The sequence below is a fragment of the Macaca mulatta genome, chromosome 7, assembly GCF_049350105.2.
Source record: "Macaca mulatta isolate MMU2019108-1 chromosome 7, T2T-MMU8v2.0, whole genome shotgun sequence".
Lineage (NCBI taxonomy): Eukaryota > Metazoa > Chordata > Mammalia > Primates > Cercopithecidae > Macaca > Macaca mulatta.
In genome coordinates, this window is record NC_133412.1 from 137,559,385 (window position 1) to 137,574,509 (window position 15,125).

Here is a 15,125-nt window from a genome sequence, read left to right on the forward strand (position 1 = left end):
TCCGCCTCCCAAAGTGCTGGGATTACAGCCTTGAGCCACCGCGCCCGGCCTACGATGATCTTATACTCAAGTCACTCCTGAGAAAGTCGGGTTTCTTTCTGTTTCCATTTCTATATGTAATTTTCGCTTCAAACAAAAATGACCTCGCTATTCCATACACAGTTTTGAATCCTGCTTTTAAAATGCGATGTCTGCCTTGTCTTTAAATATTCTGAGGGGGAGGAGAGGACATGTGTAACAGGACTGTCTATAATTTGAAACTGGACCTCACCATTTAGCGTCTCAGAAACGCGGGGTTCATTGCCCTGGCCGCTCCCCGCCTTCCCTCCGCCCCCCACCCCTCCCCGAGCCTTCGGCTGGCTCTCGCGGTCCCCGCCTCGGCGATAATGTAGTCTGGCGGCGGAGATTGGCGCCCAGGCGGAGCACGGTGGCCTTCCCCGCGGCAGGCAGGCTGCTGCTGCAGGTGGGTCCCGGCTTCCGTGCCGCCCCCCGCCTCCCGCGTCGCCACGCCCCTGCCCGCCCGCTCGGCTCCGCTCCGCTCGCATTGGCTCTGCGGGCTGTCTGTCCCCGCGCGGTGGGGAGGGGGCGCACCCGGCGGCGGGCTCTGCAGAGGGCGCCTTGCTTCGGCTCCCTGGAGGCCTGGGCGCCGGGCCCCGCGAGCGCGCCGCCACCTTGGGAACAGTGTTGGCCAAGGACCCCGACGCCCTACGTGAGTAAAGGCAGGGCGGGGAGCCTGCTGGAGAGGAGGGTCGGGGGCAGTGTCCGGTCAGCGGACCGCGGAGTGGGCAAGAGGCGCCCACTGGACATGGGGGATGTGAGCCCCCTGAGGTGCTGGGAGTAAGAACGCGGGAGGTCGCTTGTCCGCAGGAATCCGCGGCCAGGACGACCCTCATCAGGTCTGCCCACCTATCACCTTCGCGTTACAGCTTGTCTTAGAAGCATGGGTTGCCGGTGGCTTTTTTCCTTCTTTATCCCTCTTTGCGAAATGTGATTCTGGGTTTCTGGCCATTACATTATAATTCTGCAGACAGCTTGAAGCTGGGTTATCTGTTCCACGCCCCCGGCATTTTCCTTTTTGAGTACTTTATCCTGCGCTCTGTCTCCTGCCATAAGGGGCGTCAAGCTAGAATTCGAGATTCCTTCCTCCAGGAGGAACCTTCGTGGTCCATATCTGGTGCTGGGAAAGATGCATTGCTTTCCTCGGGTAGTGGATGTTCTTTGCTGCTTAAGGGAAAAAGGAAAGGGAGTGTTTTCTGTGACATGAGACTTGAAATTCTATCAGGAAATGAGCACAGGGACTTTAAGATTTCCTGAGGCGATAAAGCTACCCTTGCTGGTTAAGAGCGAATCCTTTGCAGTCTGACATTCTGCAAAGTTTTAATGTCTACAGACTGCATTATTTTCCCCCTTCAGTTAAGTTTCTGTTTGGGCATTCGTTTTATTTCTAGTGTGTGAGACACATTCAAGTGAGCTTCTCAAACCATTGTCTTTGCGCAATCCACGTTAGTTTCAAATGATACACTCCTGAACATCTCATTTCAATATTTCTATTATGTGGTAATACAGCCTCTGCTTAACAAAAGTGCTCAGGTGTTGAAAACTCACAAGAGGTGAGAAGATTTAAACAGAGTTATCAGCTGAGGTTCTAGTGCTCACTGAAATATAAATGTGAGGAGAAACACTGTCAAATGTCCATATTTTAGTTCCGTCATTGTTCTAGAATGACTTTATCTTTCTGTTAGAGGCATACAGTATGAAACACCCAACCTAAGAGAATATTTACTTAGATCATAAACTGATTTTCAGGGTTCCAGTTCTTTCCACAGTTCATAAAATTATGGGTTACCCACATGAAACTTCAGTGAAGGATTTACATAAAAACAATATAAAGAATGAGTCCCTTTGCTTATTTTAGGGCATCCACCCACTAAAATTCATAGGATCTTTGTTAGATAATCACTTCCCATTTCCATTCTTTGGTACCATCATACCATTCTGAGGATTAAATTTTCAATACACCTTTGTATTATCTAACAGTTTGCCAATTGCATAGTTTATCAACCTATTTTTGGCTGTTAAATTAGTTCCTGAACCGAAAAAGCAAAATATAAAGAATTTCTTTTTTTTTTTTTTTTTGAGACTGAATCTGGCTCTGTCGCCCAGGCTGGAGTGCAGTGGCCGGATCTCAGCTCACTGCAAGCTCCGCCTCCCGGGTTTACGCCATTCTCCTGCCTCAGCCTCCGGAGTAGCTGGGACCACAGGCGCCCGCCACCTCGCCCGGCTAGTTTTTTGTATTTTTTAGTAGAGACGGGGTTTCACCGTGTTAGCCAGGATGGTCTCGATCTCCTGACCTTGTGATCCGCCCGTCTCAGCCTCCCAAAGTGCTGGGATTACAGGCTTGAGCCACCGTGCCCGGCTTAAAGAATTTCAAAAGCTTGGTTTTCAAATAACAAGAACTCAGACTACTCTTGGTTCAATTATGAGTTGATAAGTGCCTTGTGATTAAATGACCATTAATCAATTTTTAAATTTTTTTACTAATGAATATACTGCAGATTAGTATCCCCAAACAATCCATTTTCTGATGAAACTCTTAAAGCCCAGTTTCAGAACATAAGCTTTAAGCAACAAGCAATCTTTTGTTTAATCTGAGCTCTGTTACAGCTCTGCCTTAATCTCAGCCAAATTGCTTCATCTGTAGATGGTGATACCACCATCTTTGTAATACTGTGGTGAGGATTACAGATGTATGTAAAAGTGTGTGCACCGCCTAATACCCAAGAATTGCTCAATAAATGTCAGCTATTGTTACTCTTACTGACCTCCAACTATGTGCAGATTATGGTGGAAACATGTGATACAGCAAATACAGTACTTAAATGAAAATGTCAAAATTATACAACTAATTTAAGAGTGGGAAATGACAGTAATGCTAAATTTTCCTAAGAATATGTATGAAAAGTAGCACTTCCTTGATGGAACATACATTTTTAGAACAGAAACCTTATGTTATAATGGAAAAACTAGAGAGTCAAAGTCTCTAGTTCTAACTCTGGCTATGACCTTATCTAGCTGCATGGCTTTTAACAAGACAATTGCTCCCCTCTGGAGTTCAGTTTTGTCATCTGGCTGGATTTGAGTAATCTCAAATAATCTCTAAAGTCCTTTGCAGCTTTAAAATTATTTATTGAGTGTGATAAAAAATACATTAGCTTGTTTTTCATCCTGCACTTCATTTTTTGTTCTTCCTGTTGTTTGCTTAATTTGCACTTTAGAGCCATAAGCAATTCACACAGACAACACAACTAAAGAACTAATAATATCAGACTTGCAGGGTAATCCAAAATGAAGTTTCAACAAAGAGGATAAAACAATAGAACCACATTGAACTCTTTAATAGGGCCAAAGTAAACCCCAACGTTTATTCTCCAGTCATTTCATTATTATATGGAAAATATGCCTGGTAGAATCTTATACATTCAGCTGAAATAGTCTCCATAGAAAATAATAGGCTCATAGTGAAATAAAATACCACTTTCTTTTCTCTCATCAGGTTGATCTTTAAATAAAGCAAAAATTTATTCAAGAAAGGGCTTTCATCAAGAAATTAAAGAGAGAAATTACAAGCAATAGAGAAACTGGGCATTTCTATACTAGAGAAACCACCTAAAACAACTGTATGGAGTAAGATGAAAGGTATGAATATGCCTGGATGAAATTTTACCTAGTGTGACATTTTTGCCCATCTTTTTGTCACAAAAGGCTGCTAAGGAAGAGAGAATATAGTTTTCTAGAGAATAAGAGTACAGTGTAAAAATGGAAACCACAGTTTCAGAAATTCATGTAGAAAACAAGGATGAGAAGAGATCAGCAGAAGGTAGTCCTGGGGCTGAAAGACAGAAGGAAAAGGCATCCATGCTTTGCTTCAAGAGAAGAAAGAAAGCAGCTAAAGCACTGAAGCCCAAAGTTGGCTCTGAAGCTGCTGATGTGGCAAGGAAGTGTCCCCAAGAAGCAGGAGCTTCTGATCAGCCAGAGCCCCCACGGGGGGCCTGGGCCTCACTCAAACGTCTTGTAACACGCAGGAAAAGGTCAGAGTCTTCAAAGCAGCAAAAGTTATTGGAGGCTGAAGTGCAACCTGCAATAAACACTGAGGATGCTGATCTTTCTAAGAAAAAGGCAAAATCTAGACTTAAGATTCCCTGCATAAAATTCCCAAGAGGGCCAAAAAGGAGTAATCATTCCAAAATTATAGAAGACTCAGACTGCAGCATCAAAGTCCAGGAAGAAGCTGAAATTTTGGATATACAAACACAGACCCCATTGAATGATCAGGCAACAAAGGCTAAGTCAACCCAGGATCTAAGTGAAGGCATCTCACGGAAAGATGGTGATGAAGTCTGTGAATCAAATGTGAGCAATAGCATAACTTCTGGAGAGAAAGTGATTTCAGTAGAACTTGGATTAGATGATGGGCATTCTGCTATTCAAACGGGAACTCTAATCCTTGAAGAAATTGAAACGGTCAAGGAAAAACAAGATGTTCAACCCCAGCAAGCAGGCCCACTTGAAACTTCAGAAACAGACCATCAGCAAACAGTACTTTCTGATGTTCCACCTTTACCTGCAATCCCAGCTCAACAAATTATGGAAGAAGCCAGTAACAATATCCTAAAAAGTGCACCAAATGGGAAAGACTATGAAAGTAGAGAGATTGTAGCTGAAGAAACTAAGCCAAAAGATACTGAATTGAGCCAAGAATCAGATTTTAAAGAAAATGGGATCACTGAAGAGAAGTCCAAATTAGAAGAAAGCAAACGAATAGAGCCCATTGCTATTATTATTACAGACACTGAAATCAGTGAATTTGATGTTAAGAAATCAAAAAATGTCCCTAAGCAATTCTTAATTTCAACTGAAAATGAGCAAGTAGGGGTTTTTGCTAATGATAATGGTTTTGAGGATAGAACTTCAGAACAATATGAAACACTCTTAATTGAAACAGCCTCTTCTCTTGTCAAGAATGCTATTCAGTTGTCAGTAGAACAGCTGGTTAATGAAATGGCCTCTGATGATAATAAAATAAACAATCTTCTACAGTGACTTACTCTCCAGAGTCATGGCAGGAAAAATAAGCTTAATGAAGAATTCTTTTATACATTTGTGGCATTTCTTACTCAGTAACAAATGAGAGATTTATCATCTCTAGAACTTAAAAGGTACAATTCCAGCGTAGAAGTGCTAAAGATTAAGTCAAGTTTATAAAACTCTACCACTGAAATGCAGTCACTTCTGGATTGGAGGAAGTCAGCACAGATTGCAGTATAAAGTGACATAACATACAGGGAGTTGCTAAAACGGCATATGGAGATTGGAGTGCTTTGGGGGAGGAAGATGTATTTATTGAGCACTTATGGTATGCCATAAGCTTTTTAATGACCTCTGATATAACAAAGTCTGGTTTCCTTTTGATAATTCAGCTGTGTATAGGCTAACATCACATTGAGTTTTTAAAAACTTATTTTTACAGTGCACATATATGTTGTTTAAAATGGTGAATAAGGTGAGCTACTTTTGTGAATGTGATTTGTAATTGTTACATTCCTAAGCAGTAGGCTTAACTCAAAAAATACATTGCATTTTCCCAATTTCAGCAGATAGTGTGCAGAATACGCATATTGAAATTAAACGTGAGTGGTTTTCTAGTCTTAAGTCCCTTATAAGAGCTATTTGGCCGGGTGTGGTGGCTCACACCTATAATCCCAGCACTTTGGAGGCCAAGGAGGGTGGATCAGCTAAGATCAGGAGTTTGAGACCAGCCTGGCCAATGTGGTGAAACCCCGTCTCTACTGAAAATACAAAAATTAGCTGGGCGTGGTGGCGTGCGCCTGTAATCCCAGCTACTTGGGAGGCTGAGGCAGGGGAATTGCTTGAACCCGAAAGGTGGAGGTTGCAGTGAGCCAAAATTGCACCACTGCACTCCAGTCTGGACACCAGAGCAAGACTCCATCTCAAAAAAGAAAAAAAAAAAAAGGAGAACCATTCACAAATCCTTCAATCAGGCAAACTGTTACTAAGTGCAAAAGTGTAGAAAAAGGAGTGGGTTTTTCCCTCTCTTCTTTCTGCCTCAACAGATCTGTATATATCCATTTCTGCATGGATTTATCTGTGAAAAGTTAAAAAACGAAACAGCAAAAACAAAACAAGTGGAATATTCTTCTTCATCCAGAAGAAGGGAAAATTCCCAATTAAATTATCATAGATAATATAGGATTCATCTTGCAGAATTACTTCTTTAAGAGCCATATTCATCAACCTCTCTCCAAAGAGGCGAGAGTAGATTCAAAGCCAGGCTGGTAGTAATGGTCCTGGAAAATCCTAATAATCTAGTGCAAATATTATTTATTTTTGGCCAAAAATGAGCCATGAATGTGGGTGAATAGAAAGTGAAAAGTTAAAGCACATTATAATTTAAATGTCAATATTACTTCCTGTCTGTGTGTTGAGAGAAACCAGTAAAAATCATTTTACATGGATATTGACAATTAACTTTTTCATCACTATTTTCCTTTCTTTTCTTTTTTTGAGACGGCGTCTTGCTGTCACCCAGGCTGGAGTGCAGTGGCGCGATCTCGGCTCACTGCAAGCTCCACCTTCTGGGTTCATGACATTCTCCTGCCTCAGCCTCCCAAGTAGCTGGGACTACAGGCGCCTACTACCACGCTAGGCTAATTTTTTGTATTTTTAGTAGAGACGGGGTTTCACCCTGTTAGCCAGGATGGTCTCGATCTCCTGACCTCGTGATCCTCCCGCCTCGGCCTCCCAAAGTGCTGGGATTACAGGCGTGAGCCACTGCACCCGGCCTTCATCACTATTTTCAATCCAGATATACTTTACAAAAATGAGAAAGGCTTATTTGCATTTTTATTTACATATTGAAAGGGAAGCATCTGATCTCATCAATGATTGCCATATTTTTTGAAAAAGTAATCCTATTTCAATCTTTCCTTGTGTGAAATGGCCATAATACCACAATGCACTTCCCTACCTCACAGGTTAGGATTCAAAGTGTGTATTCCCCCATTGTGTAAATTGAGTGATTATGTTACTACTTGAAACAGATGAAGTAATAAAGATGAAGTACGAGATGTAAGGTATTTGTTCAAGAGCTCCATGTGGAGGAAAGAATGCAAATTAGATGATTTTAAATGATCTGGGTGAATTCTTGCATTGTGTATGGATTGCATATAGAAAGTATTTGCAGGCCGGGCGCGGTGGCTCAAGCCTGTAATCCCAGCACTTTGGGAGGCCGAGGCGGGTGGATCACGAGGTCAGGAGATCGAGACTATCCTGGCTAACATGGTGAAACCCCGTCTCTACTAAAAATACAAAAAACTAGCCGGGCGTGGTGGCGGGCGCCTGTAGTCTCAGCTACTTGGGAGGCTGAGGCGGGAGAATGGCGTGAACCCGGGAGGCGGAGCTTGCAGTGAGCCGAGATCAGGCCACTGCACTCCAGCCTGGGAGACACAGCGAGACTCCGTCTCAAAAAAAAAAAAAAAAAAAAAGAAAGTATTTGCTATTTTGTCCTACAGAATCAGCTTCGTTTCTTTCTGTAAATACATATTGAGACCTCTATCAAAAGAAATTAATCTGACTTTGAAATTGAACCAAATCATGGATATTATTAGCAAGATTCTTTGCTGAAGTGCAAAAATATTTCCCCCAGATTTTCCTACCTTCACGCTTATAATCTTGGGGGGGTGGAATCCTTCAATTTAGCAAGATGAAAAGTGTGTCATTCAAAACACATGACCCAAGAAGTCAATTTCTTTTAATTGTACAACTTTTAAACATAAAAAAAAAGACGAAGTCATCTTCTCTGAAAACACTATTTAACTCACTATATATGGTGCTAATGGACTTGGACAGCTACCAACTATCATATTTAAAAGTGAACAATTTTAAAAACCTGACTAAGGTTGGTGCATTTTACAGTGTATTGAAGAATCCTGTCCTCATTTACTGCAAGGATGCCTCCAAGCCAATACACTGCATTGTAAATGTTTAATAATCTCATGAACAAGCAAAAAGTATAGCACTTACCGTTATTGAAAATATTTTGGGGGATTTTAAAAAAAACAGATAAATGGTAAATATGTGTATTGAATTTTTTGGTTAAGAAAGTAAAATTTTATCTAATGCTAGGTTTTTACTTTTTTCACTGTGGTTTAATACATATTTTTGTTTAGAATGTATTGATTGTTTTTATGATGAGATGTATATTTTACTTGCATTCATTCTTAAGTGGTTTCTGTTTTTCTATTGAGAATAGCTGTTGAATTAAGTACGATTTCAGTTAGAAAAAGGAATTCAGAAATTAATTGGTCTCAATCAGATTATATGTGCTACATGGCCAAATCCTATTACAGTGAATTCTAAGGTGATTCAAATTGTTTTATTGTTATAGAAATATGCAGAAATTAGATGGCTTCAAAGTCATAAAATATTTTTCTTGTAATAGTATTTAGGCAATTTGACCTTATATGCAAACATTAAGTGAATATAAATAGGTTCTGGTTCAATTCATGTCCATTTAACGACATTAAAATAATTATTAGGAACACCACATGAATTTTCATTTACATTTGCTGTGGTATAAATTCTGCTTTTAATGAATGTTTATTTATTTATTAGCCATAATTAAGTTTCTCTTTGAACCCAGAATTTTACAAGGCTGGGGGTTGGGGATGGGGATTATTGGATACGTGTTAACTTTTTCAGCATATTATCATCCCTCTTTTAAGAGTCAAGTATTATTCACTTTGCTTCTTACAACCCAGAGAAGGTGAAAATTCTCCTCTATTTTATGTAGCACTATTCACTTAACATTTTTTCAAAGCACTTTATAGGATATAAAAATAGTACCCTAAGTAAAGGTAGCAGAAAACAAAAGAACTTTCAAACAGAAATTATGTTCCCTGCCACCTCCTCCACCTCAAAGAATAATAAGCATGTGGCACAAAATGGAGTTCTTCAGAAAAGCTGTCTGCATAATTTTCCTTCAAGGTAATGTGTTTGACAGCATGAAGTTTGTGATGATCTTACTTGGTCTACTATTTAGTTGAGTCTTAGAATCTCTTTTATTTACTTCTGAGACATTGTTATTTCACCAGTATATGTGAACAGGCTTGCTAAAGGCATTAAAGATATGGATCATGAGGGCACCAAATTGGCTTCTGTATGCAATCCAGCATTAACTTCATCCATAAATTTCTAACTTCAAGTTGCCTTATTTTTTATAGTTAAGAATGTTTTTAGAGGTTTACAACAGAATTTTAAAAATAATTGTCAGGCTTTAGAATCCCATTGTTTGAAAAGATCCTTTTAATGTCAACTTTATTGAAATATGTAGTCTACTTTCTAATTTCATCTGATACTCAATACAGCAGGATTTGATTTTTCTGCCTGCCATTTCTGCATTAAAAAAAAAAATCCTCATTTAGGATTTAGAGTTATTTAGGTTCAAATTCCTATGATGTTTTATTGGGTAACATGAAGTCTCTTATACATAGTTCAAAATTTCAATCCATGGTATATTTTATGGTACATTTTTGAAAAGAAAATTTGTAATGCTCCTTAGTTACAAAAATTAGAAGGAAGCTACATAAAATGCAGGTGTCCTAATTAAATTTAATTTAATTCAACACACGTATTAGGCAAAACTCATACCTAACACTATTTGATAAGGGGGACAGGCTCCCTGCTCTCCAAGAGCTCAACCTAGGGAGCAGTGACAACAGCAACTGGGTTGGGGTTAAGGCAAAGAGTCATGGATAATGCTGCAACATGAGTGGCATAGACGGGAGTACACAGAGAGAGCAATTAATTTTGGTGTGGGGAAGGTGGTGATCTGAATACAGCAGCAGTTTGAAAGTGTTCCATTTTTAAATAAACAGTATGCTCATTTTTTGATTTGTGACTAGGTGTAGAAAAAAGCCTGCATAGTGTTACATATTTATAGTAGTTCTTTGTAAAAACATTAAGTGGATGAGCTATTATGAGCTATTATGAAAGTAAAAGTTTCAATTTTTTCTCATTAAAATTAGTACTAAATTACTGTGGATCAGATGATAATATTAAATAATACTCTGTAGAAAAAACGTTTCAAGTTGAATTAATTTATGTACTGATTATTAATACAGAATAAATGTTATATTGACTCATGTTTGTTTATTCAGATCTTTTAAAAGAACTGTGGGCAAACTATGTTCATTTCCTAAAACTACAAAGATCACATTGATGGAACTACTGAGTTCGCACTACCAAAAGTTCTACTCTGCTAATTGGAAATTGGACAGAGATTTCACAGTAACACTCCTAAAACAGTCCTTCAGCAAGAGAAATAAAAACACCTAAAATGTTGAACTAATTCAACCAAAAGGGCAGTTCTGAATTTGATGACATTTGTGAATCTGACAAAAACACTGTTTTCATCTCTTGCTATACTCATTAGTTGTCTTTTCTGCATTAACCTATGAATTGTTAATAATCTTTATGATTTTTCAAATGACTAATCAATGTGAAAATGCTAGAATTATTCAGATGGTACGTACTAAAGGTGGGTGTTTAAAAAGTTCTGTATTTACTAAGGCACTGACTTCATTTTGGTAATGTTAACACCCTAACTTTTCGTAACCACAGCCCAATGATAACAATCAGGCTCTAGGAAGGAGTGTACTTTCCAAATCTTGGGACCAATTTAAAACTTGATAGTACCTTAAAAGTCGTAAAACTAAATCTGGCTTCAAAGCAAAATGCCTTCTTAATGTACAAACATGGTAATAGCGTAGCTAATATTTCACATTTTGCAGGATTTTTAAGAGTTTTATGGTCCAGCGCGGTGGCTCACGCCTGTAATCCCAGCACTTTGGGAGGCCAAGGCGGGCGGATCACAAGGTCAGGAGATCGAGACCATCCTGGCTAACATGGTGAAACCCCCGTCTCTACTGAAAATACAAAAAATTAGCCGGGCGTGGCAGCGTGTGCCTGTAGTCCCAGCTACTCGGGAGGCTGAGGCAGGAGAATGGCATGAACCTGGGAGGCGGAGCTTACAGTGAGCCGAGATCACGCCACTGTACTCCAGCCTGGGCGACAAAGCGAGACTCTGTCTCCAAAAAAAAAAAAAAAAAAAAAAAAGTTTTATTAAATCTCATCTTCTTGGTTTAAAAAAAAAAAAGATACACTACACTTCACAAAACTTGTCCTCACAGGCAATTCTGTTACTCCCTTTTTAGACCTACCTTTAATGCTGACGTCTGGAGTCCCCAGCCCTTCTGTGAATACCTACTTTTCTTTCTTTTTTCCTTCCTGAAAGCTTAAGCTTACTGAGGGTTAAGTTCCTGAGCTTAGGAAAGAGAGTATGCGTGTTTGTACACTACACATTCACAGAAAGTCCTCTGCAAAACTGGGTGTGGGCACAATGAGCAGTGAACGGAAACCTAGGTGAGGAGAGGACGGTGTGGCGCTGAACCTGGGAAACTCCCAGCCTTAAAATTGTCTCCATAAACTCCACCCTATCAATGGGAGCAGTGTCCCCCAGTTTCAGGACATTAGCAAGACTAGATGCACTTTCCCCACCACTTGCTTTGTGGTGAAACTCAAAAAGAACTTTTGGCCTTGATCTGACAGTGCTACTATGGGAGAACGATTATACACTTTTCACAGCTGTACTTGTGGTCTTAGGACCCAGGCCTTCCATTTCTGCACTCCTGGGAGATAGGGAGCACAAGGTGACACCGAAGCAGATGCAGTCATTTGTACACTTGTAACCGAACCTTTTATTCCTCAATCCCTAGTCTGACATCTAAGCTGTTAGGTCACAGAAAGGTCTGGTTAGTATGGCTACACGCGGGTTTCTGTACCATATCTGTGATAACCATCACAATGCAGCTTCAGGCATGCATGTGCTGCTAATCAAATATCTATAAATTACAATGCAAAGGTTCCATATGGAATGGCCATTTGCAGCATAAGAACTTTAGAATATCACTTCTGTTTAAACAGTTCTTTCAAAACTAGAGTATTTCTATCCTCCTGACAGAATGACTAAGTTAGAACTGCCTTGTACTCTATATGGCTGAGATGCAGAAAATGCCAAAACAATTGGTCACGACTCAATTCAGGTAAAAAAAAAAGTCAACCTGAGTTTTTGATCTTTTATCCAAATGTATCTTTTTTTTTTTTTTTTTTTTTTGAGACGGAGTCTCACGCTGTTGCCCAGGCTGGAGTGCAGTGGCGCGATCTCGGCTCACTGCAAGCTCCGCCTCCTGGGTTCACGCCATTCTCCTGCCTCAGCCTCCTGAGTAGCTAGGACTACAGGCGCCCGCCACCGCGCCCGGCTAATTTTTTTGTATTTTTAGTAGAGACGGGGTTTCACTGTGGTCTCGATCTCCTGACCTTGTGATCCGCCCGCCTCGGCCTCCCAAAGTGCTGGGATTACAGGCTTGAGCCACCGCGCCCAGCCTATCCAAATGTATCTTAAATGGCCTTATCAGTAACTGTCCTGATTTCAGGGTGAATTTGTTTAGAATTCTTTAAAAAACCCTCAGTGTCTGGCTGTTGTGTTTTTCCTGAAGGATTACCAGTGAATAATGATAATCACTAGGGTTCATCAAACTCTAAGACATATTTTTCTGTGTGGTATGAATGTTTTTCTCATTGAGGTATAATTTACATACAGCAAAATCCGTCCTTTTAATACAAGTTCTACCAATTTTGACCAAGACATTAGTTGTGTCACCTACGGGTAATTTTAAATCTTATTCTGATTTCTTTTTTTTTTTTTTTTTTTTTTTTTTGAGACAGAGTCTTGCTCTGTCGCCCAGGCTGGAGCGCAGTGGCCGGATCTCAGCTCACTGCAAGCTCCGCCTCCCGGGTTTACGCCATTCTCCTGCCTCAGCCTCCCGAGTAGCTGGGACTACAGGCGCCCGCCACCTCGCCCGGCTAGTTTTTTGTATTTTTTAGTAGAGACGGGGTTTCACTGTGTTAGCCAGGATGGTCTCCATCTCCTGACCTCGTGATCTGCCCGTCTCGGCCTCCCAAAGTGCTGGGATTACAGGCTTGAGCCACCGCGCCCGGCCTCTTATTCTGATTTCTATACCACTTGTCTTAGTTTAATCCTGACTATCTCAGTGAAAACTGCTACTTGCTGCAGAAATTCAAAATAAGGGCTTCTTAAACCCAATGTTTAAACCAGGATAAGGAAACGCAAGGCTGTCATGCACAGCTGTGTCATCGGCACAGCACAACTTTGGGAGAAGCCTTCATTCAATTGAGGCACCCCTAGCACTGTGTTGTGTACTGTCTGCATGGCCATCATGGTGGCTCTGAGTGTAGCCAGCAGCTTGAGAGAGCAGCAAAAACTGTGGTATGTTGATAGTGAAATAGGAGATATTTAAGATTTAAAAAAAGGATTCTTCCCTTTATATGTCTTTCCTCATAGACTTTAAAATACTGTGATAGAGAGGACAGAAACCACTGAGCTCACACCACCAGACCACACACATGTGAAAAAAGAGCAATGTTGGGAAATGAGAACTGGTCAGCTAGGAATATTGTTGAGATTCACTCCCCTCGAATCTTTGATCTGCATTGTAAAACCTCTCCCCTCGCCTTTGCAAATATATTTTCGCCTTCAAAAAGTAACCGGTGTGACTTCACTTTCTACAGAACCACTCCAGGTTCTTCAGGTTTTCCTCCCTATATAGTAGTTCATAAACGCCAGTTCAAAAAAATTTTTTTTAATTACCTGCATATGGTCTGAACTAAGTTTCATATGGCTTCCACTACAGAAAAAATGTGGCAGAGCTAAATGCACAAGATCCCATTCCTCAAAGGCCTGCTGGATGCACATAAATCTGACAGGGAACCTCCTGAAACTTGGTAATAACACAGACCAGACAAGGGATGACGACCACAGTGGGTGAGAGCAATCTTCTCCAGCCTCCCTCCTGGCACAAGCCTCTCCCGTTTCCAGGACAGTAGGGACACACCAGTTGTACAGAAAATCTCTCTTGGAGCAGTGTAATTCCTTCAGGCATGTGACATAAAAGGACACCATGGTGTTCCAGTAGCTTAACACTTTATTATTTTGATACAATACCACCAAATTGTTTCAATGAAAAAAGTTTCAAACTTGTATAAACAGTGGAAGAGAATGTATCTGAGGGAGAGTGGGTTCATTTTCCAAGTTGGCTTATCAGCTGTAAAATAAACTTAGGAGAAGCAATTGGTGATTAGGTACGAAGTCCTAGGATGATGAGAATAATATTGTAATCAGAAATGAAGGGGGAGGCAGACTGTATTCACTCAGTATTGGAAGGTGAGAAGAGTTGAAGGTAAGAAAACTCTTAACTTGGGGGGAGGGGGGAGGGATTGCATTGGGAGTTATACCTGATGTAAATGATGAGTGCTGACGAGTTGATGGGTGCAGCACACCAACATGGCACAAGTGTACATATGTAACAAACCTGCACGTTGTGCACATGTACCCTAGAACTTAAATTAAAAAAAAAAAAACTATTCAGAATGGAATGGGTTGGAAAGTATGAGAGAAGAAAGTCAGTTGTTGAACCATAGTTGGAAAATAAAGTAAATTTCAGTAGGTAACATACTGGCCTACCTCATAGATTGTGGATGTACAAAAAATGAACAAAAGGCAAGAAAGAAGCAAGGGAGCGTATTTACTCAAATGTCCTTCAATCTATGTCTTGACCAGGCAGAACACCAAAAACTGAGTGTGATGCCTGATTAGAAGAGCCCAAATTCCAAGGCCTCACAGTTAATGACTTGGAAAAATCTTCAGAAATGCTCAATGTATCACAATAATGTGGTATTTTACAAAGTTATCTGCTGAGATATGTACATGTAAATCAGAGGCATCTTGATTAAAGAGGGATGTCAAGATACTGCAGTACCTTATGAAATTTTAAGAAAATTCTCATTAGTCTTGACTCTATAAAGCATGATCCAAAAGTAGCTAGGCCCTAAATAATATTTACTATTAATAGTAATGCTGAATTCAAGTATAATGAACTTTTTAAAGGTACACTGGTGCCACCTTTTGGCCA

General features: G+C 40.3%; 1 protein-coding gene across 5 annotated transcripts; it reads left to right on the top strand.

Annotated features, from left to right (window-relative positions):
• Positions 1–608: 608 nt before the first annotated feature.
• AKAP5 (A-kinase anchoring protein 5) lies at positions 609–6,899 on the top strand. Of its 5 annotated transcripts, none has more exons than XR_013396316.1 (3): positions 609–709; positions 3,554–5,722; positions 6,840–6,899. XR_013396316.1 is itself a non-coding variant. In XM_001102077.5 (2 exons), exon 2 carries the CDS (start codon positions 3,817–3,819, stop codon positions 5,098–5,100), a length of 1,284 nt encoding a protein of 427 aa, XP_001102077.2. In that variant the 5' UTR covers positions 609–709; positions 3,554–3,816; the 3' UTR covers positions 5,101–6,200. The 5 variants fall into 5 exon arrangements, 1 of the variants encoding a protein (XP_001102077.2); XR_013396315.1 differs by having other exon boundaries at positions 6,847–6,899; XR_013396317.1 differs by having other exon boundaries at positions 3,554–5,709.
• Positions 6,900–15,125: the final 8,226 nt, after the last annotated feature.